The 24,639-nt window shown below is 38.3% G+C and overlaps 2 protein-coding genes across 3 annotated transcripts; one reads left to right on the top strand and one right to left on the bottom strand.

Moving 5' to 3' along the window:
- The first annotated feature begins 1,431 nt into the window (after positions 1–1,431).
- Positions 1,432–14,785, top strand: gtpbp3 (GTP binding protein 3, mitochondrial). 2 transcript variants are annotated; one of them, XM_034531239.1, is made up of 11 exons: positions 1,432–1,770; positions 2,241–2,509; positions 3,441–3,527; positions 4,285–4,367; positions 5,001–5,120; positions 7,651–7,723; positions 8,592–8,735; positions 10,356–10,521; positions 12,241–12,371; positions 12,779–12,965; positions 13,933–14,785. In XM_034531239.1, the coding sequence occupies exons 1-11, from the start codon at positions 1,682–1,684 to the stop codon at positions 14,162–14,164; spliced, it is 1,581 nt and encodes a 526-aa protein (XP_034387130.1). In that variant the 5' UTR covers positions 1,432–1,681; the 3' UTR covers positions 14,165–14,785. The 2 variants fall into 2 exon arrangements, with proteins under 2 accessions (XP_034387130.1, XP_034387131.1); XM_034531240.1 differs by lacking the exon at positions 3,441–3,527 and having other exon boundaries at positions 1,455–1,770.
- Positions 14,786–16,777: 1,992 nt separating this feature from the next.
- On the bottom strand, positions 16,778–23,225 carry plvapb (plasmalemma vesicle associated protein b). The gene is made up of 9 exons (XM_034531241.1): positions 22,801–23,225; positions 22,315–22,470; positions 21,160–21,262; positions 20,368–20,569; positions 20,056–20,275; positions 18,109–18,258; positions 17,880–18,008; positions 17,320–17,388; positions 16,778–17,129 (listed from the first exon to the last, which is right to left on the bottom strand). Exons 1-9 carry the CDS (start codon positions 23,002–23,004, stop codon positions 17,121–17,123), a joined length of 1,242 nt encoding a protein of 413 aa, XP_034387132.1. The 5' UTR covers positions 23,005–23,225; the 3' UTR covers positions 16,778–17,120.
- Between the last annotated feature and the right edge of the window lie 1,414 nt (positions 23,226–24,639).

Here is a 24,639-nt window from a genome sequence, read left to right as displayed (position 1 = left end):
AATCCTTGGCCAGCCCTCCTGGATACTATGTTTGCAGTGTGCAGAAGGCAGGCATGCAGGCAGCCCTTCCCCGTGTACGGATCACAGCTCAGAACTACCTTGTCTTTGAGGATACATTCTGCTTACTCACCACTCTCTGGGCTGACAGCTGCAAGGAGCTGCAGTGGAACACACACACACACACACACACACACACACACACACACACACACACACACGCACTAGCCTTTACTCTGTGTTTATATTTTTGATATGGGCGATAAAGGACAGACCACACCACCAATATTGTTTAAGTATAACACACAAAAGCTCATTCTTACCAATTACAGAAAAAAATTCAACTATGTGAAAATGATCACAATGACAGAGAATATGCAATAAATCATATTCTTCTTTGCAGTTACAATTAATGCAGTTTTTGTTGAAACAGTTTTAGAGAGGTGCTGGATCAACTCTATGTGATTTTAAAGACCGCTGTGCTGTTGAATTGTAATTTAAACCTTGAATAGCCATACGTTTCTTTCAGTTTTATATACTGAAGATGGGCTTCAATAGCAAAACAAACAAGTTGTTGTGTATAGATGTACAATTTTGTATTTGAAGAAACGTTTTTTTCTCATGCTTGTTCCCTTTTCCACCTCAAATACTAATCCAAATGGATGTATCCATTATTGGTCAGTTTCAGAGAGCGCCACAATCACTGTTTCCCCAGAGAGAGTCCGTTTCCATGATCTGTCACAGGACTTTTCCCACCTATAATTTGTTTATGATTTGAGAACAAAATGAACAGATCTCCAACTATGTTGAGAAACAATGTCTTGTTTGTAATCAAAATAAATGTTTGCATAAGCAAAGTTGTATAAATTATGTTAGGGAAAGTGGCTTTATGTGGAATTTTACCAGAGCATTACTGTAACAAAAAGTTACCCTTGCCATTTTTATTTTTAAAACAAATTTCCAAATGATTAAAATAAAAAAATTCTGAATTGATTATCAAAATAGTTTTCTGTCTCTGACTAATGGGTTAATAATTAGGTCGTTTCCGCTCTAAGAGATGGGTAGACAGATATACAGACAGACAGACAGATAGATAGATAGATAGATAGATAGATAGATAGATAGATAGATAGATAGATAGATAGATAGATAGATAGATAGATAGATAGATAGATAGATAGATAGATAGATAGATAGATAGATAGATAGATAGATAGATAGATAGATAGATAGATAGATAGATAGATAGATAGATAGATAGATAGATAGATAGACGTCAGCGATGTACAGTGAAGCGCAATCATAGAGAGCGACGGTAGCTACACGGAGCGTATTAAATGGCGCACAGTGGGCGGGACTTACGGCAGATTGACAGGTCTTGAACAAATGAGATTGTAGAACTGTCGACGGTGTGGAAAACCCCGTCCAATCACAATCGACAAAGGGGGCACCAGACATCGTGGTAAATGTAAACGGTAGATGAGTCTCAGCTGAATCTTCTTCATGTAGTTTTAACAGAAAACAGATACGGTTCGTGAAATATGTCCACTTGCCAGTTAACGTTACAATCACAGGTCCCTCCGACATTAGCTTACAGTGGAATAAGGTAAACAATGATTTTGTCAAAGATAGAGCAGGTTTTTTCAATGTCAGTCTCTAAAATCAGCCACACCAGAAAGCGCACATGAAGTGTTTGGTGTCAAATCATATGATCATGCTGCCATCAATGTTTCGTGGGATATGGAGAGCTGCTGTCGGCAATCTTAGGACAAGGTTTGTTAACACAGTTCAACCTCAATGTCTGTACTTTGGCCACTAATTCAGAAACTGCTAAACTGAAACCTATGTTTTTTCCTTAAATTTGGCTATGCAAATTGTTTAAAAGGAGATTTAATGTATTATGTATAATGTACATGTTTTGAAGCCCCTAAAAGATTTTTTTTAAAAAGGCAATAATTAATATTTACACATCAAAACATACTGAAATGAAATATAAAGCTATTTCCTTTAACCTTCATACATACATAAAAACCTAATTCATTTTACTCTTGTTTATATTTTAGCCATGATACACATTTACTAATTTATTTCTTTATTTATAACCCTATACGTTTGTTTTGGTGTAAAAGAATGTATTGCATGTATGTTTTGACAAAAAAGAAATAGTATATGAGATTATTAGACTTAATCAGTTGACTGAAGTCAAAAGGTACGGGTGTTTTACATTCACTTATCTCCTGCAGAAGAACTCCAGCTCGCAGATTAGTTTCCACCTGCGATGGAGTCCAAGTTGGACTGGCGGATGCTGAGACGATCTTTGCATTGTCATCGGGCCATGGCAGGTGTGGAGTGGCTGTGGTACGAGCCAGTGGTCCAGCCTCATCCACAGCTCTGAGGTGTATGACCAGGCTCACACGCAACCTGCCTCCTCCACGGAAGGCCCTGTTACGCAGCATCACAGACCCCCAATCCAAAGAAGTGCTGGACCGTGGACTTGTCTTCTGGTTCCCAGGTCTGTGCCCTTCAAACACACACACACACACACACACACACACACACACACACACACACACACAGTAGTAAAGTAGCCTTTATTCTATGTTTATATTATTCACATTTCTGTGATTTGTAATGTGAATATAGTCATTTTTTACATACAATGTGCTGTTTCCCATGTAAAAGGTTTAACCAACAAATGACAATATGATATAGTACAATGCAAGAAAATGTTAATACAGAGGTCACAAATACATGTCAGATATTAGAATTTGGCTTGCATCAGATATTCTAGTTAAGTGTCTACAAGTAGATTTTTATACCTCCTTATAATGTTATAGTAATAAAAAAGCATCTTTGAATATAAGTAACTGGGCTGTTATGTGTTATGTTTATTCATACAAACATCCAACAACTTAGGAGCAGCAACAACAACTTCAGATGTTACACAAAGCACACACAGGTCGGCTACAGGCGAGGCAAAACAACCCGTGTCTCATTGGCTGTTTGTGCCAGAAAGACTCCCCAACATTTTGCATGCTAGATATCTGGAATACGTCAGCGAGGCACCAACAATACTCTCTCTTTGGACAGTTCACACAAGGTGCTCGAGGGCCTATGTGGGAGTGTCAAAATATTGAGGATTTGCCTCTGATGTGTGGATTTTGTCTGGGAGCAGAACATAAGGGCTAAAGTTGTGTTGTGTGAATTAGGCATTAAGCTTTAATTCCTGCATCGTATGCCTTTTAAACAATTTTCTCTTGCTGTCATTTGGAGTCATTAACCTACAAGATCTGTGTTTTGTAGTCTTATATCTGAAATTCTATCAGTTTCAGCCACTTGTATTAGCCCAAGTTTAATGAAGTGTTCCATCACATATTGGTCCTGTGAATATTAAATGACTAAATGATATAGAGTTGTTGTGTCTCATGTGTTCATGTCCTTAGCTCCACACAGTTTCACAGGAGAGGACAGTGTGGAGTTCCACATCCACGGCGGTCCTGCTGTCATTACTGCTGTCTTACACGCTCTAGGTAAAATACAGAAATACCTCTGATTATGATAGAATATCCTACAACTTCATATAATGCGGTATACACACATGCCTTCAGTGTCATGTGATGCACTGTCACTTTGCAGGGTGTTTGGTATGTGGGTCTCCACAGCTTTGACTTCCAAAGCTGTAAGCCTGCAACACAGTAACTAGTTGAGTCATGTGACCGCCCATCACTGACATAAAAAGGAAAACATTCCTATTTCTAAGATACTTATAAAATGTGACTTGGCAAGTGTGGCAATCCCTCTGGGACTGACAAGTAATATTACAATATCACCTGCAGTTCTCCCACTCGTCTCCTAGGGGGCAGTCTTGTATAAATGAGAAATGTTATTGAAAGCTTGTCACCAGTTATGAAAGATTAATTATCATTATTCGGGAATAGTGAGTTTGGAGAATATTATGATGAAAGATAACAGTGACAGTGTTGTTAAGAAGAAAGATAATTTAAGAGAATATTTTCCTCCAGTTAACAGATCATGACCTACATTTGCCAAATGATTTATGTCCACAGTTGTCTCCTCCTGATGATGAGAATTGAAAAATGGTAATGAAAACAATAAAAAATGAACCCCTTTAACCTCCAGTCTTGTGCCGGTTTTCATTCCAAGTGAACCCTGAGTGCATTTGATCCTCTTCTGTTTGTGTGAGTTGTGTGCATGATTCATTCCCGAACCGTCCCTCATTAATGTCTTCATGTTTGTATGCTGTGTGTGTGTGTGTGTGTCTCTCAGGAAGCGTGCCTGGCATGAGACCTGCTGAAGCTGGAGAGTTCACACGGAGGGCCTTTCAAGCAGGGAAGCTCGGTTTAACGGAGGTAGGTCAATACGAGAATGTAAAAACACACTGAGACAGATAAGTGCAGATTTACATACTAAGAGCCTTCCAGAGAAATTGACAGGGTACATGTGGAATAAACAGGGATTTCAAGTTCATGAAAAATGTCTCTTTTACATATATTTCATTGGGCGTTCAACCATTTATGTACGACTAAAGCTACTGGGCTTCTGTAGATGGGGATTTTCTTCAAAAAGCTGCCTAGTATGAAGTCTTTAATATTGAAAGGGGCTGTTCTGGATATTCTGTTTACAGTCTATTCTGATTGAGTAAATTTCAGCAGCATACATTAAACAGAATATTTTTTTAATAATGGGCAATGCAAATGTAATATTTGTCTTGGATATTGTGAAAATGCTTCTTAAAGTTCTAGCATGGAAAGAAAAGGCTTTCTTTGGTCAAAAATAGTATCTTATTGTAATTATCAAAGTGATAATGAGATAAGATGTGGACTTCAAAGCTGCAGCACCACAACGTAATGTAAACGCTGTCTTTAACAGTAGCAGGAAACTGGCAGTATGCTGTGCATCTTACACACAGCAACACATCATGTGGAAACCTATCTGATTAGTGCAAGAAATGGGAATAATACCTTTTATAATGCTCCCTGCAGGTGGAGGGGCTCGGGGATCTGATCCATGCTGAGACAGAGGCTCAGAGGAGACAGGCTCTCAGGCAGATGTCAGGAGACCTGGGACGCCTTTATCAGGACTGGAGCCACAAACTGAAACGGGTAGGTCAATCACTGGTACAGATAGTAGTTTCCAATATAAGCAGGATGATGGACAAACAGATGTTTCCATCTGGACTAGAGCCCAGGGCTTAAAGGTGTCGGTGTAGTATGTGGCACAGGAAGAGTTGTAGTCTAGTCTCAAATCAGTCTTGAACCCTGTTCTTACTTTGTGGGTGTAAAGTATTTCCTGCCTACTATATAAAATAAAAGATAAAATATTTAATTTAAGTTTGGAGTCATCTGTCCTCCGCACTATAAACGATGAATGGAACAATCTGTACTTTTTATTTGTTGTGCTTTTCAACTTTCCCCCTTCCTGGAAACCTTAGTAATAATATATTTCACCAGAAGATAAGAACAAGTTAAACAAACTATTAATCCTAAATTGTTTAGACATAATGAGTGAAATGGATCAAGTTGGTAAATCAGCATCTCCTCGCTGTTCGAAAAAGTAATGTTCAAATCTCTATTTTTTAAAACAAGAAGTTTTTGAAAAGCAGTGCTTGTTCAATCTCTACTCAAGTGACACCCATTTAATGTTTTCCGATCTCAGCACATCTGGTTTTGTATTGTTTTGGATGGATTATAGATTAATTATACCACGCACAGCTGCTGTATATATTAAGACAGGCACACAATCAAGTCATTAATTTATTCTGGGCAACAGTATTGTTTTTCTTTTCCAAACAGTATTCTGAACTGTACACCAAATGATAGAGATAAGGCTCGAGTAACGCAGGAAGAATGAACACAACTGTAAAATACACATCAAGGGTTTCGTGACCTTGCTGATGTTGAATGCTACATACATATAGCTTATGTCGTATTATTTCACCAGGACACAAATAAACTAGTCTTTGCTTTTGCATTGAGCTCGCTGTTTTGGCTGATCCTTGCTGATCCAGGGAGTATTTTCAGAGCCATCAGCGCCAAGCATAACTGTATTTCCATTTGTTGCAATAAAAGGTTAAATATATGGCGACAGTGTTCCTGATTGAATGGTGATGCGGTCGCTCAGGTTAGAAAAACCACATTGTCAGTGACCGCAAACCTTTGAACTGAACTGATACTGACTTGAATCAGTAAAGTGAATTGTGATATCCACCTCTTCACATGCTTGTCCTGCACCACTTTATACTTGAACCAACTGTCCAGAAAGTTTAGACATGTATGCAGTTGAACCATCTGGGAGAGAAAATATAAACTTTTTTTTGGCTTTGTAGTCATCCAAAGCCATGTCTGTATGTTGTGTTACGTTTCTGCATATAAGACACCTGACTTGTCGTATACTGTTTTATGTTCATTGATGATATGGTAGAGTATATGTTCTTATGTCTTTCTTTTTTAGATCTAATGCTGACAGGTTTAGTTTTCCTTTCACATCGTGTTGAGGCGGTTCAGAGCAGAAGGTCACTGACCGCAGATGAACACTTGAGCTCAATGGAGGCAGGCCAAACCCTCCTCTACTGTGAATTGTTTTGAAGAATATAAACTGGGGATCTTTCAACACTTTGGCACAGATCTGACCAACCAGTCAGGTGATCTCCCTTGAGGAGCTCTGTTAAGCTGCTTGTCGGCAGCTTTCTAAAGACAGTTCCTAGAATCAATTGGAACGTGCCTCCTAGTTTAGAGTCAGATTTCTACGAATCCTGTTAATCAGATGTATACCATCTGTATGGTGCGATGGGTCCAACCCTCATTTAACACCAAAACAAGGCAGTTTTTTTAACCGTTGGCTTCCCACTGTTGTGTACATATAAAGGTATGGGAATCTGACGCTTCCTGTTTTTGTGCAGCTATACTACTATTGTGTTAATGTTCTGGATGTCAATCAAGATACAGATCGGCGCTCTGGTGGAAATACTGAAGCTCTTCCCCTTCTGTATTCTGCGTAGTTTAATATATATTTATATTTACATTTAAAATCTGAATGTTAGTGTCTAATGCTTCTATACATAAGCTGTGTCAATGTATGGGTGAACACTGTTAAAACAATCTTTGGATTTGTTACATATGTTGTCACCTTGGCCTCTGGGAAAATGTGACAAACTAATTAACCAATTAATGAAATAATAAATCAATGGAGAAATCAAAAATGAAAATAACCGTTAATTGTTTCCCTAAATCAACATAGCTATACTGCAAAACCGCACTAATGAAATATGCCATGAGAAAAATAAGAAATGTTACTGAAAATGTTTTAAAACAAGTTTAAATATGTGAAGATCTGTTTATTTGTTTAGGTATGTAAGAATCGTTTTGGATTCTCTCCTTTGACATATCCCACAATAATATATCTATGTAAGCAGCTGCTGCACCAGCAAGATAAACTGTACATTGGCTCCCTGTTTACCGTCTCTCATGTTTTCTGTGCTCCCTGCCCAATGTTTAACACTTCAAAATGAAAATAATAATTACAGTTACAATTATTTGCTGCTGATTTTGATATTTCGAAGGGTTCCCAAGTTGCTAATTTCACACACTGATTTCAGCCTCTTCCGTTCTCTCTCTCCTTTTGTGTGTCGCATAGTGTCTGGCTCATGTTGAGGCCTTCATAGACTTCAGTGAGGACGAGCTCATTGAGGATGGGGTCTTAAACCAAGGTATGTGTACACTTTGTCTGCCTCTTTACAGGAGAAAAATAACAGAACAGGCCCTTAGGCTTTCAGAGGGGCCTGTTTCTGTCTGAAGAGAGAGGGGTCGGGCTGCCTTTCCTGTTTGGATCTTCAACTGTGTTTGCTGCACTGTAGGGAAAAGCTTTAGAGATCAAACTGCTTAAAAGACTATTTCCTTTAAGGAAGTGTGGAGAGAAGGCCAGGGGGATAGTAGAGGCATTTGTCTTACCTTCAAAGCCAACCCGACAAGCCAATCTTACAGGAATAGTGCTGTCCGCAGCAACTTACAGTCCAACTGTGCTCTGTGTGTGTCTCATTCTCTGTCCCCTGCTATCGGGCACCGGCAATGCTCATCAGAAGCCTTGGATGTTGTGAAAATCCAACACAAAGCCTGGGAACGGTTGTTTGTTTTGGTGGCACGGAATGTGGACTTACGCTTCAAAGTGGCAAACAATAATAGACTCATTTCCAAAAATGGAAAACCTGGCATAAGTACTTTACCATCTGAAGACGTACAGAAAATTACATGTTTGATATCTGAAGTTTTCTTCTGTCTTTTCTCAAGTCATTGGATGAATTGATGTGCTTCAGACAATCAAGATTGTTAAGTTTAATTCATGTAGTATTCATTTATTAGTAGGTATTGCTTTGGATTGTCAAAACCATTTATCCCCTTTCGTCACATCCAGAAAGTCCATGACCATCCCGATGAATGGTGTCAGACAACGGACAGAACTTTGTCCTTCAAAGGACAGACATGCCATCTTCACAAGGCCATGAAAGTGAAGTTGTATTTGAAAACCTTTTGTGTCGTCCCATTCCTCCTCTGTCTTTATCCCCTTCTCAACTCCCACAGTGGACACATGGGTGTGTGATCTGCAAGCAGAGATTGAGCGCCACCTACAGGATGAGAGGAGGGGCGAGCGGCTACGCACGGGAGTCCAGGTGGTCATCGCAGGAGCTGCCAATGCAGGGAAAAGTAGCCTTCTTAACACACTCTGTAAGAGAACCAAGAACACCAGCACAGACACACACCGTGAAGGGATTAACACAAAGTATGGCTCACTATCATCTGGATACAGACCTGACTGTTCAATCATATCGCTGTCAGCCGTGGTTTGGGAGGGAAAGAGTAAACATCTGTCATCTTATAAGCAGCATGAATGTGTTGAGGAATGTGTTTTATTTATATAAACACATAAACTGTTCCATGCTCAGAAAGTGAGAAAAATAGTTTTCCTTGACAAGACGAGATTTTGTGCAGTCTGACTGAAAGCGATATGAAAGTAGATTTTGTGGGCAGGCGTTATATAAAGTGCCCTTCAACTCCAACAACCAGGGCTCAGTTTGAAATAACAACAAACATTTATAATTTGTTATTTTCATCAGAAGTCATGCTTGTTTTTCCGGAATCTAACAAAAGATTCAAAGAATTTAGCAAAGTGGACAAAGCCGTCTCTACTAGGTCCATTTCGTAGCTGTCCTGCAGCTTTCTGTCCGAAGTTGACAAATTGTCATTGAATTATAGAAGATGAAATTACCACTTGGTACTTGCGCGTCGTATTCATGAACTCCCACTACGAAACTACTAATTGATCATGTGGTTAGTTTTTTGTTTTGCAAGGTATTACATGTTTGGTATATATTATAATAGTCTCTTCATAGTGAAGGGATGTAATCTCATAATCACCACATCACACCATCTGTGAACAGTAGATCCTGCTCTTGGCACACATACATTGCAATAGTCCCAACTTTAACATTTTCTCCCCTTTTTAAATGAGTTCTTCCCTTGTTTATCCACACTTTGTGGCAACCTAATGAATCCCTTGTTTATGGTCTAAGGTTATGTTTGTTTAGGATATGGTATCCTAAATCATTTAGAATAACTCTATGTAAACTATCTAAAGAGGGGGCTTGGCAGGGTCTCCTCACAGCTTCCTATCAGAAGAATAGACATATTTATCAAACTTCAGATACAATCCTGTTATCATTTCCTCTTCTGATTAGTCTTCCCTGTGGCAGCAGAGACAGCGATTCATGAGTTGACAGTGTTATTTCACGTGAGGTACTTTGGGACGGTCTGTCAAGTTCTTGAAAAGATAATATAGAAATTATTACAGAATATCTTCTGTTTTGTTTGCGTAATGCAGAACTTTAGGAGGTATAGATCTTTCTAAATGAGGCTGATAAATAATGCGACTGTTGATATATTTGATTAAATATTTGATCATCACAGAAAAATCCAATGTGATGTAGAAAAAACAAGCTCAAAGCAATTTACAAATAATGTCATGATCAAATAGTTCATCCTGGTTTGCAGACACTACAGCGATACTGTCGGGTATTACAATCTTATAGCTCGGGCTGGTAATGTTCTTTAACATTTGTTATGTTTATGAAAAATTGCATTATATCCCAACAGGACAGTAATAAAAAACCCTGTCCAATCAATTTATGTATACATTTGCAGGAGAAATGCATGGGCTGACAAACAGAGTACGGAAGTCAGAAGGTGTTGAAATTCATGTTAACATTGTTAGTTTTGGTCTTTTCAAGGGATTTGTTGATGATAAGAAAAATAAACAATATAGCCAAACATATCCCTTTTTATACCCAGGCCAGAGACCTGCAGCCATTGTGTCTCCCATTGCTGGCACCACCAGGGACATCGTAGAGACGGCACTGGACATCGGTGGATTCCCTGTCCTGTTGAGTGACACAGCCGGCCTCAGAGAGAGCCCGGACCTGGTGGAGAGAGAGGGGGTCCGCCGTGCTCGGGAAAGGTAAGCGGGGAAAACCCTTTTATTTTTAATATGAAAAATAAAAAAAGTAATTTAGCTCAGTTTTTATGTGTTTAAAATGATGAGGAGGAGGCAGGCCAAAATATGAAGAAATATTATAGTATAAAGAATGTTTGAGCTACAGGATAGGGACACATGTAGAGTGCATCATGTGTAGTAGTCGATGTAGATTGCTGCTTCAGCATCTGTTTATGTGAGTATAATATAACGCAAAACAAATGAGCCATCGGACCAATGGAAAACAAAGAAAGGAAGAAATAAGTCATTGATTTTCCCCTGTACATCATGCTATATTTTTGAAAAGTGTAACTTCCAGAGTTTATATTATTGCTGAGCCATAGTTATAAATACATGGGACAAACACTCTCAGGAGGTTGCGTAACGAAGAGCCTCCTTTCCGCGTTGGAGAATATTTACCATTAAGAGGTGTGGTGTAAAGAATGGACATATATGGACAGTTGCTTCCACTATTTACACAAGGGAAGAATGGCAGTATGTCCAGCACTCGTCATCGCTGCTTTATCGTATACAAACAGGCAAACTGACAATCAGACGTATGGGCAATCTAGCACATACAAACAGCCATGTTTTGTGAGAGAAGTAATACTTATACTTTTATATACATATGGTGTTTAACCAATACAGTATGTTACCGACACACCTGATATTTGACTTCAATATACAGAATTTACAGACTTCAGCAACTATGTAGTATAAATTATGAAGGACAAATGTCAATTGTTTCCCCAAGTACTTGTGTTCTTGGCAGGGGGATAAAGCACCTGACACATTTATTAGATATTACATCAATACATGTGACCAATATCAATTTAATTTGTTCGACATGTGAGGGAACTTGCCACACCTTTTCACTCTGAGAAAGTACTGTTGAAAATGTAATTTATTAGGTAAATGTAATCACAAAATAATGACAAGCAAAAGATTATTTGTTGGCTCATGCCGCAGGAAACGAGTCACCAAGCACGTCAGTGAAAATACAGATGAAGATGTGACTAATTAAAATATAACAGAACAAACATTCTGTAATTCCTTTACTGTTTAGTTTATTTGGGCGACCTGGTGGCTCTATAGGAAGGGTGGGCAGTTTGTATTCTACGGGGGGCTTTTTGTGCAGGGAGCAGGTCAGAGGCTTGTGACCTGGGTCACTCCAGGAAGGACGTGGTGAGTACAAGCATCCGCTGGTGCTGCTAACTGCACAGTGGGACCAAGTTGCAGCAGTAGTTGACGTGAATTCCATTTGGATTAATTAATTATAAATATCGCTGCCATTATTCACAGTATATGTCACCCCGTATTGTTTCTGAAACAAAACAACAGAGTGGCAAGCCCCTCCTCAGGTGTTGATGGTGTACAACCTGGAGCTGCTACAGTTGCTGGAGAATGCTCAGTATTATAATAGTATACTTCAGTTATTTGATCATAAGTCTTATAAGTCAAATTAAAATAAGTCTAAAACATTAATATACTATCAAACATTAATAATGTAGATATGATGGCCAAGCACATATAGGTATGTGGTTTACCCTGGTCAGTTGAATGAGTGCAGTCTCTAGATTCGCACAGCTTGCTAAGAGTGTGAATTTAAGAGTTAGAACAATTACAAACTATATGAAAAACATGCTGTTGTGATCATATTAATAATTCCAGTTCAAAAGTTGAGTCTGTTTCCTTTTTTCCCAGAGTGGATCAGGCAGATCTGACCCTGGTGGTTGTGGACTGTGCTCATCTACCTTCTGATGCAGAGCAAGCTGCAACCTTCCTTGAGGGGCACCTCCGCAGTGTCCTGTCCCCTCAGGAGCAGCCTGAGTCAGGTATGATACCTTGGCTTCACCTGGACTGTCAATGATGTTTGGAACCATATTCTCAAGTCACTTTAAGCACAATGAAGTAGATATGCATGGTACAGTAACAGAGTCTGGCAAAGTTACATTTCCCCCCATCAAACAACCTCAATTCTTTGCTTTTAAGCACAAATATGAAACGTTTTGTGGCACCAGTTGCTCACTTATATCTTCATCATGCATTATTACATGTTGCCAGAGGACTTACTTTGGATTCCTGTAGGTGGAAATTAAGCATGATTCCAGAAAGAGTACAGGCTGGAAAGAGAGTTTTAAGTCATCAAAACTATTACAAGAGAAATCTCTGTGCCTGAAGGAGTAATAGTTGAATCATTGGTAAATGATCAACTTTTTTCTTCTTTCCTGCCTTACCCCAGTATTTCCTGCAGAGAGGTCTCTTTTGGTGCTAAATAAAACTGACCTTTTGCCTGAGGAGCAGAGGCTGGAGCTGGACTGGGAGCTGAGAAGGGTCTCTGGACTCCCTCCTGTTTGTCACATTTCTTGTCACACTAATGAGGGACTGCAGGACTTCCTTGCAGTGCTGCACAGAAGTGTCAAGACTCTGTGAGTTTCTACAGCCATAGCATGCATGAAAATGTTTTAAAAAAAAGTAATATTTGAAATGACAGTAGTTGTTGACGACATACAGACGTTAATACAACAAGCTCCTTCAATATATATGGGACTAAATCAGTTAAAGTAAAGTGAGATATTATTGTGACCTTTGCATGAGGACATTCTCTCGAACTGGACCTCATTGAATTTTAATTGAATACCCATGGTATATAATATAGTATGTAAAAAAACAACATTAAAAACTAATAATCAAAGTCATCTTTATTTGTAATTTCTTCGATGTGCAAACATACAAAGATCTGAAATTATGTTTCTCCCCTTGTCCAACATAAAGTGATAAAAGTGATAATAATAATAATGATAAATGATAATAATAATAATAATCATAAAGTGCAAAACTGATAACAACAAAGAACATAGAATATAGTATGTATAAAAAGCAGGCCAAAACAATATATTTAAAAGTTGGTATAAAGCAGGGGTCACTAATAGGCGAAATGCGTTCCAACTCTAGACGCCGTCGTCTCCGAACCTGGGCGTATACTAATAGATAATTGAGAATTATACCTTTTTGACGGTGCGCTTCTATTTTAACCGGCGCCGCTTTTCCATCCTTTACGGCACTCAGTCAACGGTCCAGGAAACACACCAACCAATTACGTGTGTTATAAACCACTTGATGGCACTCGGCCAATCAAATATGTGTATTTTAACATAGCCATGAAAAGCTATAGTGTGTGTGTGTGTGTGTATATATATATATATATATATATATATATATATAATAAAAAGGTAATTGTGTAATATGTGTCAAGAAATTCAATAAAATATCATAGTAATTGTCAAAAAATGTCATAATAAGATGTGTTTTAATGTTGTTGTTTTTTTGTAATCCTTCTAAAAGACAAAATAATAACTCCATTTCAAACGTTTTGTTATTTAACTTCCTCCCTAGGTGTGGCGACCCTCTGTCTTGTGCCCCCACCCTGACCCAGGCCCGCCACAGGGCCCACCTGCAGCAGTGTTTTGCGGCCCTGGCTCAGTACCAGCGATATCGAGACATTGACCTCGCTCTGGCAGCCGAGGGTGTCCGGTTGGCTCTCACGAGTCTGGGCCGGATCACTGGACATGTCGGGGCAGAGGAGATCCTGGATATCATCTTCAAAGACTTTTGCATTGGAAAATAGTCAGTTGAGTATCAGCAAAAACATGAAATACATGAAATATCAGTCCGCTCGCCTGCAGAAAGGAAGGCTGCATTCTTGTTTGATCCCAGAGTATCGGTAAAGAAGGGCACCGCCCCATCATTGTGCCAGGTTTTGAGGCCCTAAGATTAAAAAGAATACAATGTGTGTCCTTTGCTGTATTATCACTCTGCTCCCAAGACACAGAACTATTTGTTTTCTGATGATGCTCGACAGCAGAATTAAACAGTTTTCACAAGATTGCAGGCGCCTCGGAAGCCTCTTGTGCGGGACGAGTTGAATAGTATTTTAAAAATAGCTTCTGAAAGCCTTTGGTAGGTGAACATTGGGCTCTTGGGTCGCACCATAACAGCCAAGATCATTTAAAATGAAGCCAGTTGCAAACCTCTGCAAGGTCATTGTTTGGATGAATAAACATAACAGCCCAGTTACTTTAAACATGCATTTTTATTACTGTAACATTATAAGGAGGTATAACAATCTATTTGTAGACACTTGAACATGAATGTTTTGCCTTAACTAGAATATCTGATGCAAGCCAAATTCTAATATCTGACATGAATTTTTGACTTCTGTATTAACATTAAAGACTACTTTACTGTGTGTGTGTGTGTGTCTGTGTGTGTGTGTGTGTGCACAATTATGTGCAATAATTGGGATAATGTGTGTTTTCATAACAAATCAAGGTAGGACATGAATAAGAGGCCACAGAAGAAATAAGGGCGGATTGCCTTTATACTTATACATTTATTTTCACAACTAGGTAGTGCAACAGGCTGTAAACACAACATTAATAGCATCTGATATTTGTTCCACCAGAAAGGGAAAATGTTACCATTGTGTTTCTGGACGTTTTTACATGTCATTACATGTTTGAAGACTCATCGGGTTGTTACTGTAATTAAAATGAAAGTAAGGCTTTAGTAAAGGCACATCAAGCCCTTCATTGCATGCCCTTTCCTGGTGTACCATACCTCATTATGCACTTCATGTGTTCATAATACCTTCATCACATGAAAGAAGTATTACGGTTCCTGTACTTGCAGAGATTGAATTGGTGAGGTCTAATTTCTTGCTACACAGTAGCTGTTGTTACATTGAGAATATGCTCGGATTTATTGCAATGGAAACTACATTTTAAGTCCACCTCTACACCATAAAGCAGGTAATATACATGTAGTAACCAAAGTTTCCAGCTCCCCTTGCTCTGTGGGAAAGTCACCGTTTTTGGAGGCAATGCTCGTTGTGCCCTTTGTTCCCTTGTCAATCTGGCCTCGATCAAATATTTATGTTTCCTTGTTGAACTCCTCACCCTTCTTCCCCAGTTGGTTTCTTCTCGCCCAGTCTCTGACGACAGTTGCCCTGCTGTACACCAGCATAACTCCCCATCCCACTTTGTCTCTGTTACCTGACCTTTCCTCCTTCCGCACTGCTCTGTCAGCCTTTTTTGTCCTCTTTCATGTTCACCCTGATTAATTACCACACAAGGGGAGTTTAAGCTGAAAGGGGGACTTGCTGTTGTACAAATTAGTGGCAGTCAATTCTGGATCTTGGTTCATCTTTGAAGTAGTGTCTGTGTGTGATATGTTTATCACAAATGTGATGTGTGAAATGTGTTAGATACTAAATGCTGATTACAAACATAACCAGATTGTCTATGCCAGAAGCAGAGCTTTTCCCAGTGACAGTTTGTGTTACTTGGTGCTGTGGATATATTTCAGTCTATATATTTATTTTCTTTAGTTTCCTGTAGTTGTGATTAATGGCTGTCCTGAGATGCAAGTTTGACGTTGCCAGGTTCAGTACAGCCCAGTTCCACACTGTAGCAATTTGACTACAAGTCAGTAGGTACGTGTGCGAGTGTGCGTGTGCGTGTGTGTGTGCGTGTGCGTGTGCGTGTGCTCAGGTCATACATGGGATTGAAAACACTTCATGTTAAACAAAGGATTTCCTGAGGACAGGAGGCAGACTGTCTTACCTGTGTCTCTCACATCCATCAGTGCAGTCAGCCTAGGAGTTTATCCTCATGGGATTTCTTATACATTATAGCTGGACTCTTGCAAGCTTGAACATTTTAATTATTTTTTTCAAACGCTGATTTTAGTAGCGTGCATGCCTGTACAATAATCATTAAAAAAATACAATAATCATAAAACGGTTCAAAGAAAACAGCTGTTTCCAGCTGCGGTAGTGCACACGCTCGTCGTCTTGTGCTTATGCAAAGAAAAAGGAAGTAGTAAAAGCTGAGAACAGTTTATTTAACAGCTACTGCACTGAACTCGTAAAAAGAACTACTTCCAGTCCAGTTCATGCCAAATGTCTTCCTACTGATTCCTGAAACTGTTTTTAGGACTGCTAACGACTGGAGATGTGTTAATGACTCGGTCGGTGTATGCGTTGTGAATCGGGCTGCGGTAGAAATACAAACATTTGTGAACCACTAGGAAACATAAATGTCGCTATTTTAGGAGTATTCTGTTTATAGCAGACAAGTGAGCAGCCGCTGCCAAAAGTCCTGTCTGAGTGTTTGTTGTATTTTTAATGGTCGAGACAAACAAGACAGAGGACAATACATTACAGGAGTAAGTTGGATTTTGGTTCATTTAAATTTATTTTGAAATAAGATTTTCTTCACAGCAGAAACCACACAGAGTGACACTCAATAGAAAATATTTACACCAGTGTCATGGAGATTTGTACATTTACCTTGGAAGGCTATTCACAGCAATTGTAACTATCAAACAGGAAATGTAAAATACTAATTCTAATTCACCTAGAGCTAAAAAAAATAAAAAGCATGCACAGGCCAACAACAGTAAATATGTCCTTGGTATAGACTTAGCGTATTTACAAGTTGTTTTGAATCAGGAATATGTACATGTCCTTTAAAAATGGGGCGCATGATGTGTGCTTTCTGTCATTACTCTTCCGGTTCATTTCATCTCACCTGAAAGACAAAACATTGGGTATAATCAATGACGACAATAAGGTCTTGTTACAGCACAGTTTCACATGAAGACCACCAGATAACTAAACTCTGATTAATCGAGAAAATACTACACTTACTGTACTTTTTTTACACTTCATATAAATAATGTATGATCTATTATTGTGATTTATTCCCATATAAGGTTTACCGTTGGAGTTTTACTGATGCCAGGTGCTCCAATAGAAGCCTGTAGGCCGGCAGCTTTAGGAACACCGGACTGGAAGACACATGAGATTATCTTTTAGTATTATTCAACACACATTATACAAACACAGATACCACATATATGCAGCTTTTTCTGAGGGTGTATAGACGCCTACGCTGCACACTAATTACTGTGGGGTTTAAAATGGGGCATCTTGGGAACTTATGACTACTTAAATGTGTGTTTACTTTGTTATCTTGCCTGTCCATCCTTCCTGCTGCCCTCAGTTCCTCTTTTCTGCTGAGTCCTTACCTCTGCACTGCTGCCCATGTAATCAGTGTAGTACATCTTATCTAAAAGCACAGGTGTGCATACACTCAAAGCCAAATACAAGATTTTAGCCAGATTGTTTTTTGACAGCAGTTTAGATTCTGCTTTTCCATAAGCCAAAACATGAATATTGTTAATTACTTTATGGAGGTTTGAAATCTTTTTTGGGTGCTTCCCTTATTTCCTGTCATGTCCGTGCAGAGAAATGAGCTGGTCCTCGGTTTCAGTTTTACCTTGACATTGGGCTGAGCAGAGAGCATTTGCTGGAGGGTCTGAAGCTCTCTGTCTCTCAGGGCCAAACTGTCTTCCTGCAGCTTTTTCTGTTCTCTCAGCTGTTTTTGCTCAATCAGTAATTTCTCCACCTGAACAAAATATGCACGTTTTATTTTTAATGGAAACAATGTAATGACAAAAAAATGATGTGTAAATTACTATTTTATCACACACACACAAAGTATTGACCTGGTTGTCGTGAGTCTTTTGATTGAGCTGTAGCTGCTTGGCTGCCTCAGCGACCGCCTCGCTGTGTTTGTGTTCACACTGCTGCAGTTCGGAGGTCAAGCGGGAGTTTTGCACCTCCATAAGACTGGACTTTGCTTGGATCTCAGACACCTGAAAAGAAGAAAATATTTTGTCGAAATAAATGTGATAGAATTCTCTGATGGCATATCTTCCTTTGAATATAATACCTTGATAGGCGATGCAGCAGAAAGTCACTCATAATGGGCTGTGGTTGAAAAGTGAGTCATACTTGACTGCACCAACTGTGTTTCCAGACGGCTCCTTTACATAATTGCAATTGTTTTTGTCCATGTGTCTATTTCTATCTATCATTGTTTCTTAATGTACATTTTTATCAACATCACAGTCCATGAAGGAAATGTACACTGAATGTCTCCCTGAGGGACTTGGGTTCACGTTGCTCTAAATAAGCCATTGAGATGCCTATGACGCAAATAAACACTAATTATGTTCCATCCATAGAAATAGAACGAACATATAGCATACCTCTTTTAATGACAGCATAACCTTTTAATGGCATACCATAGAATTACTTTTATATAACTTTTTATGACATACTATATCTTGACTTTGTAATTTATTTTTCATTGTTGCGTGTAAGCATTTATTCCACACAATTTTTACATTGAAGTTGTTGTGTTTGTTATTGTGTTGTGATTTACACTTAGTTGCCCCTTTACTGGGAACCCCTGCAAAATGTAATGCAGCACAGGCTATAGATTCTCTGGTGTCTCATGTTGGTCCGTGTTGTATACTTATCCACATAAAAATAATCATGAATATTATTAAATTGATTTAGAATTGTGCCGACATGGGCACAAAATGTTTTTTAAAAAGTGTAAAAATAAATGTTTACAATTACCACCGGTCTTCTGACAAACAGTTTAAATAATCAGTTAATGAAGAAGTGGTAGTTTTCTGAAAGCTACTAGTTTATGTTATTGTCCTGCACGGTGCTGCTGCATCAGCAGAGACAAACAATTTCACTTTTTTTGCTTTGACTCCGAGGTCGCCTCAGATGACGTCTGTCTCTTTAGCTGTAGCTTTACTGTGAATGATGCACTTCCTCCCTTGAGAAACTGGTTTCCCGTTCAGTTTGTTATTTGGAATATTCCACCAGAGTTAAGGAGTTTAAAGTAAAGTACACATTTGGAAAACGACAATTTACTTTAATTGAGTAATTCCATTTTATGCAACTTATACGCAACTATACTTCTAGTCCACAACATTTAATTGACATCCTAAGTTACCATTTACTTTACTAAAAGTGGACATAAGAAAGGATAGGTTTATAAAATACAATATATTTTGTGTAATATAATCTTGCTACACAAGATTTTCCCACTAAACTGATCAAATAACTTTTTCGAGGCCTGAAGTGGTAAAAGTATCCAATATTTGAAAAAGAAGCAACTATTAGAGAAAAGTTTGAAAATACAAATGTGTGAAGCAAAACTTTTTGTCTGTTCTTCCTTATGAATCATCATGACCCTCTTCGATTGATCTTGAGATCCTTTCCATGGACCAGACCTGGAGTTGCCATTGTTCTGCAGAACAAGTAGTTTTATTTTTGATAATTTAAGTAAATTTAGCTGATAATGTGATGGTGTAGAGATCTGTATCTTTCTGTTTTTTGTACGAGCTGTGATAATAAATCTCCTTCTGGGACAAAATATCTAAATCTCTCTAATAGTTTTGTACTTTTACCCAAACCGGATTTTGAATGTAGGATTTTTACTTATAGAGGATCTAACTATGTCTTCCACCACTGCATATAAGTTGATGTACAGGTACATTTGAATTCCTATTAAGTTATTTCACTGCTTACGTCATTTCATTTCAAATACTAGCATCAAATCAACACATCCCTTAAAATCTTGCACATACCTTGTTGCCGACATTGTCTAAATACAGCTGGAACTTATTTTCCACGTCTCTGGACAGGTTTGTGCAGCTGTTTCTGATCTTCTCCATCTGGTCCTGCTGGCTGTCACAGGTGAGGTGAAAGGTCAGCTGGTGGGGAAACAGGTTGTTGATCTTGTTCAGGAAATTGCTGGTCACGGTTTTGATCCCATCCAAAGATTGAGCAAAGTCCTCTTTGCACTTCCTGGTTAAAAAACAATGTCAAACAAAAACTTGAATGTGTTTTTTATCTTAATATTTTCAGACGGACACACCGAGCACATGGAGAAACAGTACTTGGTGTAGGTGGTGAGCTGCTCCTTCAGCATGGCGTTCTGCTTGCGCAGGGTGATGGCATCCTGGTGGTGTGTGTCTCGGTCTTTGAGGGCGTTGTCTCTCTCCTGGCTCAGGTACTGAACCGTCTGGGTGAAGTTCGCCTCAATGAGGTTTATCATAGCTTTCTGCCGAGCGTTGAGGGTCTGCAACGTCTTCATTTCACCTGGAGAGTTCAGTGGAAAGCAGTATTATCACAGGAACTTTTAAATGGCTCCTTTTACTTTTAGTTACACTGACATTTTCTGTGATTGTTAATATTATGCTACCATTTTCTTATTCACGCTTTACAAAGTGTCACTACTGGCATTGATGTTTAGTAAATCATGTAATCATATTTTATAGATCAGTTATTAGACATTATTCAGGAGAACTTTTGGATTGCCAGGATGTTGGTTAGACACAAAGTGATTCTTATTAATGTCTCGTAACTGATCTATAAAGCCTAAGTAACTTATTTATTAACCATAAATAACACCATTAATTCAAACTTAGACACCCTATATAAAGGGTGCCTTATTAGTGGTGCCAATATTATTTTTGACTAAACTGCATCAGAACATTTTTTTCTTTACTTGCAAGCAACTTGTCTTTTCTGAACCACATGGACTTTAATTTTACTGTATATTTGTACATTCATATTTTTTAAACATGCATTCATTATTGCCAAAATGTCTGATGTTCATCAACAGAGTAATTCTTTAAAAATATATTTGAACAGTATTGTAGCATTAGATTAAATCTCCACTTGCATACCACTAGGCGTGTATACGGGAGGGGCCTGGAACGGAGCGGAGGGACGACGCGCCATCATGCTCAATGTTGCGCTCAATGTTGCACTCATTCGCTCACAGCTGGACTATAAATGGAAAGAAAAAAATAAATATATGAAAATAAATCTGTATATATATATGGTGACTAATAGTGGTAGAACTTAACTCTGTACATTTACTCAACTAATGTACTTAAGAACAAATCGGAGGTACTTGTACTCCACTTGAGTTCATTTTATGCTTCCTTATACATTTTAGGGGGAAATATTGAAATGTTGACTCCAATACAATTATCTGACAGCTTTAGTTACTTTACAAACTACATACACAACACATGAAAAGCTTATGTTTGTTAGAAATTAAACTATCCTGCAGTTTATACAATTATAGCTGAAAAGATTGAATAAATCGATTAGCCGATTGACAGAAATTCAATCAATAAAATACTCTGGTAATTTTTCTTGGAGAAATGCCAAATATTTCATGGTGCCAGCATCACTAATGTGAGTATTTGCTGCTTTTTTCCTTGCAATTATTTGTAATAAGTTTGAGTTGTTTTGCTTGTTCATTACTGGGTGATTCTGATTTCCATTTCAAGTTGTACAAACCAACCAATCAATAAATCAATTGGTTAATTGTGAATACAATCTGAAGATTAATGAATCATACATAAATCATTAGTTGCACCTCAACCAACTAAGAGTAAAAATCCTGCTTTTACATTAACACATAAGTAATAATACTCTCATGATATAATATATAATAGTATAACAGTCACATAGGCCATTTCTTTGCATTGAGTACTTTTAAACTATAGGTACATTTTCTTGATTTATACATAAATACTTTTACTTAAGTGACATTTTCATTGCATGACTTTTACTTGTAATGGAGTATTTTTACAGAGTGGTATTAGTAACTTAAGTAAAGGATCTGGATTTGTGTTCCACTGCTGGTCACCAATAGGAAAACTAGAACAATAATCATGTTGTATAATTAGCACATTATAACATACTTTAACTTATTTGTACTTGTTGTCGAGAATTTTAAAGATGATTAAGATGTGTGTAAACTACTTATCAGCTGCACAAAATGACCAGCTTGTCTTAGCATTATATTAATCAAGTCATCTACTTACCAAATTGTTCTTAAACGCAAGTAGGGATTTTTCAGCATCAATCTTCACCTTCACCAACTCGGTCTCCAGAGCCACTTTCTCAGCTCCCACTTCGCCTTTCTCCTTTCTCAGCTGGATGTTGCTCTCACTCAGCCTGTTGAAGTTCAGCTCCAGCTCCTTCAGGATAACAATCAGAGATCACAGCATCATCATCACTGTAATTTACAGCACTGAACACATTATATACAATCACAGATAGTTTACATATTACACTGTGCGACAGAAATAAAACAGGTGAGTGAACACTAACATTTTAATCAAAAGCTGCTGCAGAAATGATTATAAATAAAGCCTCATTAAGTCTCTCACATTCTTTTATATACTATATCAAACACTAATTATCATTCAAACCCAAGTATAACATCTTAGAAAATGTTTGGAGGGGGACCTTTAACATCTGACAACATAAACTATTAACTGAAGATTACACTAAAAGAAAGCACTGGCCTGGACCCTCTTCTCCTCTGCAGACTTCTCCGGCTGTCCATAGATGAGGAAGAGCACCAGGCTGATGATGATCAGAGACTGGATCAGAGAGGAAAAAAAAAAGACAATCCTCATGTAGTAGCCGCAGCTCTTCCCTTTGGGCTTGTGCAGGGGCTCCCTTGCCTCCAGGCCAAACTTGGCCCGGGAATAGCTGGAGCTATACATGACTGATGGAGGTGAAATAGTGGCAGCTGGTTTGGGAAGAACTAAACAGCAATTGTTTTTGCTAGAATCCACAAGCGCTTCCGTTCAGATGTGAGTAAAAAACTGTGGTGAGAAGTGTTTAGCTCTGTCTTCTACAGCTGTGCCTCACTGTCAGGGTGTTGCACGCTGATAAGGCATGTATGAATGTGAAAAAATGACCCTTATGTGGTTAAAGGGGCCATGTTTATAAATGCTGCTGGAGGCACACTGAGTCCATTCGAGCCCAGCCCTCCTCTCTCCTCCCCCATCGACCGCTGTCAACAGCTGCAACACCTCCCACATTATCACACATGTTCCTGGTGGTTGAGACAAAAGGAGACTATTGGAGCAGGAAGATTAAATAAGGATCTCCTCCAGACATAACTTAACTCATGTAGATAAAATAAATCTTAATTTCAAGATTATTTATTTTCATCTACTCCCTCGTTTAAAAATCCACTCTCTGAATATGCACATATCTTTTCTCAATTCTCAGTGTATGTGCATTAGTGGTGTGTGTATTGGTCCCCAAAAGTACCAATATAACTGATACAAAGTCAATAACTGGATCGATGCAAAAATAAACAATGTTCATGAACATTGCTGCAGTATTTGCTTCTCTTGTAAGCATCTTATTGTTTCAAAAAATGTCCTCTTCTAATGTACATGTCTACAATGAAACAGGTTTAGTTTGCTGTTCATGCTGGCCATTAAGAGCTCCCTACTTAATGCACTTTCAAGGTTAGTGATGGGGAACAAAAATATCAAGATAGCAACAATTGGAGTGAATTTCACAGTAAAAAAGAAAGTTACTTTGGAAAATAGTTAAGCTGTAAAGGTCATTTTTTTACACAGGGTGAAGCTTTTGTCCCTTACAATTAACACATGTTATGCATTTTAACCAGGTATAACCAGGAAAATAATTTTCAAATTTTGCGACTAACATTTAAAAAAACATTAATAACTTCTCTTTTTTTATGCTGTATTTGCATTATTCAACCCCAGTAGCAATATAAAAGTGAGATATATAGTCTGGTACACTCAAATGGCACAGATGGTGCCCTATGTGCCCAAATGCCCATTTTGCTCGTCTAAACTGTCTTTACTAACGAGGCTCTAATTTTGTTCTGCTTCATTTTTTCAAAGTCAAACTTTGCAGAGATACTGTTCATATATTGTGCTAGGATTTTGAGGATGTAAAACCCTTTCAGCTGCATCATTCCAAAGAGATAATCATAATAAGTGCTTTTTACAAGGCAAACCTGAAACCTTCTAATTTATGCTGTTTATCATAGTCATTTAATCTTAGCTAGTAACATATAGGCTGACATTTACACATCTGAAGTATTCTCACAAGTGTTTCCTTTTTATTATAACCAAACATATTCAAATAGCCCTTGTGGTAGAGGCGATGCACTCTGTTTAGTATGAGTATGCAAACCTTTGCAATTTTTTTGAAAATGTTTAAGTTTAATGTACTTTATCACTACTTGGGATACAAATGTACAATTTAGGTAAAGATATAGTTCATTTTAATCTCTTTATATTAACTTTACTTACTTTTGCACAAGGCTGGATTACCAACAAGCAAAGGGGCAATAGGGGGCCCCCTTACAG

This window comes from Cyclopterus lumpus, chromosome 4 (assembly GCF_009769545.1).
Source record: "Cyclopterus lumpus isolate fCycLum1 chromosome 4, fCycLum1.pri, whole genome shotgun sequence".
Lineage (NCBI taxonomy): Eukaryota > Metazoa > Chordata > Actinopteri > Perciformes > Cyclopteridae > Cyclopterus > Cyclopterus lumpus.
Note: the sequence above shows the minus strand (reverse complement) of the source record. Positions and strands in the feature narration are given on the sequence as shown.